This window comes from Apteryx rowi, unplaced genomic scaffold, assembly GCF_003343035.1.
Source record: "Apteryx rowi isolate R43461 unplaced genomic scaffold, aptRow1 scaffold_1219, whole genome shotgun sequence".
Classification (NCBI taxonomy): domain Eukaryota; kingdom Metazoa; phylum Chordata; class Aves; order Apterygiformes; family Apterygidae; genus Apteryx; species Apteryx rowi.
Window position 1 is genome coordinate 6270 of NW_020447441.1, and position 4166 is coordinate 10435.

At 71.2% G+C, this 4166-nt stretch overlaps 1 protein-coding gene across 1 annotated transcript in view; it reads right to left on the minus strand.

Annotated features, from left to right (window-relative positions):
• Positions 1-758, minus strand: part of RARA (retinoic acid receptor alpha) — a gene marked incomplete at its 3' end in the record, with an annotated part of 6796 nt that extends 6038 nt beyond the window's left edge. The window contains exon 1 of the mRNA XM_026091580.1: positions 549-758. Within this exon, the coding sequence (XP_025947365.1) occupies positions 549-758 (210 nt within the window). The remainder of the gene's footprint in view (positions 1-548) is intronic.
• Positions 759-4166: the final 3408 nt, after the last annotated feature.

The following is a 4166-nucleotide window of genomic DNA, read 5'->3' on the forward strand; positions in this document are numbered from 1 at the left end:
TGCACAGCACCCAGACCAGTGCACAGACCAGCAGCCAGTACTGGGCACCCAGTGCGCAGCACCCAGACCAGTGCACAGCACCCGGACCAGTGCACAGCCCAGCAGCCAGTACTGTGCACCCAGTACTGTGCACCCAGACCAGTGCACAGCACCCAGACCAGTGCACAGACCAGCACCCAGTACTGTGCACCCAGTACACAGCACCCAGACCAGTACACAGCACCCAGACCAGTGCACAGCACCCAGACCAGTGCACAGCCCAGCACCCAGTACTGGGCACCCAGTGCGCAGCACCCAGACCAGTGCACAGCACCCGGACCAGTGCACAGCCCAGCAGCCAGTACTCTGCACCCAGCGCAGAGCACCCAGCGCATTGCACAGCACCCAGGGCCGCACCCAGCCCAGCGCACAGCACCCATTGCCCAGCTCCCAGCGCCCCGCCAAGCTCCCAGCGCAGCGCCCAGCCCCGCGCCCGGCGCCCAGCCCAGCCTCCGGATTAGAGCAGGATTTTCAGGAAACTCTTCCCAGCCGCGGCGGCCTCCTAATACCGGCCCGGAATAGCCCGGGGGGGACGGGGGGGCCGCGGCGCGGTACCTACAGCGGGCGGCGCTGCTCCAGTGCGGGGCGCGGGGCGGGGGCCCCTGGGCGGGCGCGGGGGGGCCCTTGGCCGGCAGCAGGCAGCCCCGGGCCGGCCCGTAGAAATCCATGGCGAGGAAGGGGCTGGGGGGCAGCCCGGCCACCTCCACCGCCTCGAACATGCTGCCGGCCGGGGGGGCCCCGCGCCCGGCTCAGCGCCCCCCCCCGCGCCGCGCTGCCATGGCCCCCGCCCCGGGGAGGGGAGGGGAGGGGGGGGCGGCTGGGGGCGCCGCCGGCTCCGCGCTGCTGCGCCCTGCGCGCAGCCCGCCAGCAGCAGCGGCAGCAGGAGCAGGAGGAGGAGGAGGAGGAGGAAGGGGAGGAGGAGGAGGAGGAGGGCGAGGAAGGCGCAGCCCCGCCGGCTCTGCAGCGCGGCGGCTCCGGCAGCCCCGGTCCCTCCTGACACGAGTCGCCTCCCAGCAACCTTAACCCGCTCCGCGCCGCGGGGCCGCCCCTTCCCTTCCCTTCCCTTCCCTTCCTCCCCCTCCTCCTCCTCCTCTCCGGCTCCGCCGCCACCGGCCCCGGCAGCGCGGCGCGCAGGGGCAACCGGGGCGCGCAAGGGGGGCGCAAGGGAAACCGGGGCGCGCAGGGGGGGCCCCGAGCGCGCAGGGACAGCGCTGCGCTGCGCTGCGCGGCGGCCGCATTGCGCCGCTCGGTGCGCTGCTTCTCGGGGCCGGGGCCGGGGCCGGGGCCGGGGCCGGGGCCGGGGCCGGGGCCGGGCCGGGGCGGCGGGGCCGCTCGGGCCGCGGCTCATTTGCCTAATGGGATGCGGGTGAACTGCGGGTGAACCCGGCTGGGAAGGGCTCACCTCGCCCTGACCCCCGGCCGCCCCCCCGCCGGGGGCTGCGCGCCCGGCTGCACGCGTGTGCGCGCACACGCATGTACGTGCACATGTATGCGCAGGCGTACGCGTGCCTGCTCCCGCCGCGCGTGAGTACCGTGCCCCGCCGAACACTGGTGCAGCTGTGCATGTGCATGCACGTGTTTACGTGTACCCACGGCACACGGGTGCACCTGTGGGAGCATGTCCCCACTGCACGTGTGTGTGCATGTGTCCATATACCTGCTGCACGTGTGTGTGTGTGCATGCACCCCTGCTGCAACGGGGGGGGGGGTGCGTGCACATGGCCCTGCTGCATGCATGCACATGAGTGCATGCTCCCACTGCGTGCATGTGCGTATGCGCGTGCTCCCACTGCACACGTACGCCTGCACATGCACAAGGGCTGCACCTTTTCCCCATACTCCTGCTGCTCCGGCCCCACCGGAGGAGACGCTTAAGACCCGCAGCCCTCCCCAGGCCTGCACAAGTGGTGACAGCACCGCAGGGCAGGATGAGCCCGTATGGAGCAGCATCACCCCACGCAGCACCACCAACCTAGCTCTACCACCCCACGCCTGGGGCAGGGACGGACCCACGGCGAGGACTGGGCCGCGGGCATGGCCAGGGCTGTGAGGCTGGAGCCCCCCGGCAGCGCCCCGGACCCAAGCAGGCGCACAGGACGCCGCCACCACGCCGTAAAGCGGAGCCAGTCGTGCCCAACGCACCGGAGCTGGGCCACTTCCCCAGGGGCGCCTGTAACCTCATTGCAGCGCGTTTTCCCCCGCCGTTCGCTAGCTGGAGTGCGTTCCCCTCTGCCGCAGCCGCCCCACGGGCCCGGCCCCACGGCGCTGCGTGCCAGATGTGCAGCCCCAAACCGCCCCGCCGGGTCTGGGCTCCCCGTCCCGCTCTGCCCTGCTTCCTTCTGCAAAGGGAACTGGCAGCTTTGCTCCCCCTCTCCGGCCCTCCTGGCTCCACCAGGGACCCAGGAGTCCTGGCGCTGCAGGTCCGGCTCGGCCCCGGCCCCGCTCGACGCCTGCTCCCAGCAGCGGGATGAGGTTCTCGGCCTTCGCCGAGCTCCCCGGGCACCGCGTGGTTGCAGCCGACTGCAAGGGTGCTCTTACACCCCCCAGGCCTAAAACCTCTGCTCGGGCTGCCGGGGCACCCTGCAGCCCCCGTGTCACCCGCGGGCTGCTTGGGCACCGCTGCTGGGAGCAGGAGCCCGGCGTCCTCCCGCCCCACGGATGCAAGAACCACGGAGCACCCCATGCACCGGTGCGGGACCGGCCCTGCGACATGGTCACCGAGCTGCCGCCAAGCGCCCGCCGGCGAGCGCCGGGCTCCTGCTGCGCCCTCGAGCACTCAGCGGGGACGGGGTTTAGCGCCGGGAGCTGCTGACAGGCGTCACGTAGGGGTGCTGGTGAGAGAAACCAGGCTCCAAGCTCAGCCCTGGCACGGCCACGCGCGCAGGGCAGGAGGGGCACACGCGTGTGCACGCCGCCGCAGCCCGGCAGACGCATCCCCCTGCACACACGGCTGCTCCGCCGGGCCACGTGCCCAGAGCGGGGACGGTGCAGGGGCAAACGTGCGTGTGCGCATGCATGCGTGTGCAAGTGTGTCGCCATGCGTGCATGCACTCCGAGGACAGCCCCGGACCCCCGCTCCCAGCATGCGCACACACACACGTGCACACGCATGAACACACACATGCCACGGGCCTGCGTGCGTGGCAGCACGCGCGAGGCCGCAGGGGCGCCCGCCGGGGCCGCGCACACCCACGCGATCGGCGCCCCGGCTCCGCCGTGCACACGGGGCCGCGCGCAGCCCTCCCCTGCCCCGGCCCCAAAGTGAGCAGCTAGGGCTGATCGGCTTTTATTTAAACCCTGCCCTCCCCTCCGAAAAGTGAGAGGGGGAAAGGGGGGGGGGGAAAAAAAGAATAAGAAAAAAGCCTGGAGGCATGTGTGTGTCTGTGCAAGAGAGAAAGATCAGCAGCGCCTGTTTAAATAATAATAGAAAGTCAAAGGCTTTGCTTAGCCAGCAGGTTTCTGAACAAAAGCCCAGCGCTCCTCCAACTTCCTGCAGCGAACATGACAAATGTCTGCTTTGACTCATTTACTAGCGCTGGAAAGAATGCGGCTGCGACGGAGGGGGACGCGGGCCGCGGCGCGGCACAGCACGGCACGGCTGCACCGGTGCAGGGCTCCGGGCCGGGCGCGCGGCCACGCACGCAGCCCCGCCGGGCGCCTTCCCTCCCGCTCCGGCGGCAACAGGAAGAAACGGAGATACAAGAAAAAAAATCAGAAGGAAAACCTGAAGGCAGAAGCCAAGAGGAAGCGGGCAAGGGGGAGCGCCCGCCGCGATACCGAGCGCATCCCGGGAGCGCCGGCACGGCCGGAGCGGGGGCTCCGCCACCGGCACGGCAGCGCCAGCCCCATCCCCGCGGCTGCGGCCCCCCTGCCCGGCACCTCGGGGCCCCCGGGCGCCCCCCCGCCGCCCGCCCACTTCAAAAGGGCCCATTTATCCCCTTCAGCGGCTTTTGAACGCGGCGAATTCCCGGCCGGAGCAGGCGGCGCTCCCCAATCCCGGCCCGTGACAGTGATAGAAAACCCTCCGCCTTAATGGGCTTTCCCAGGCGCTGCCGGCGCGGGAGCCGGGCGCTCATCAATCTCGGCCGAGCGGGGCCGGCGGCCCCCCCGGGGCTGGACCCCCCCCC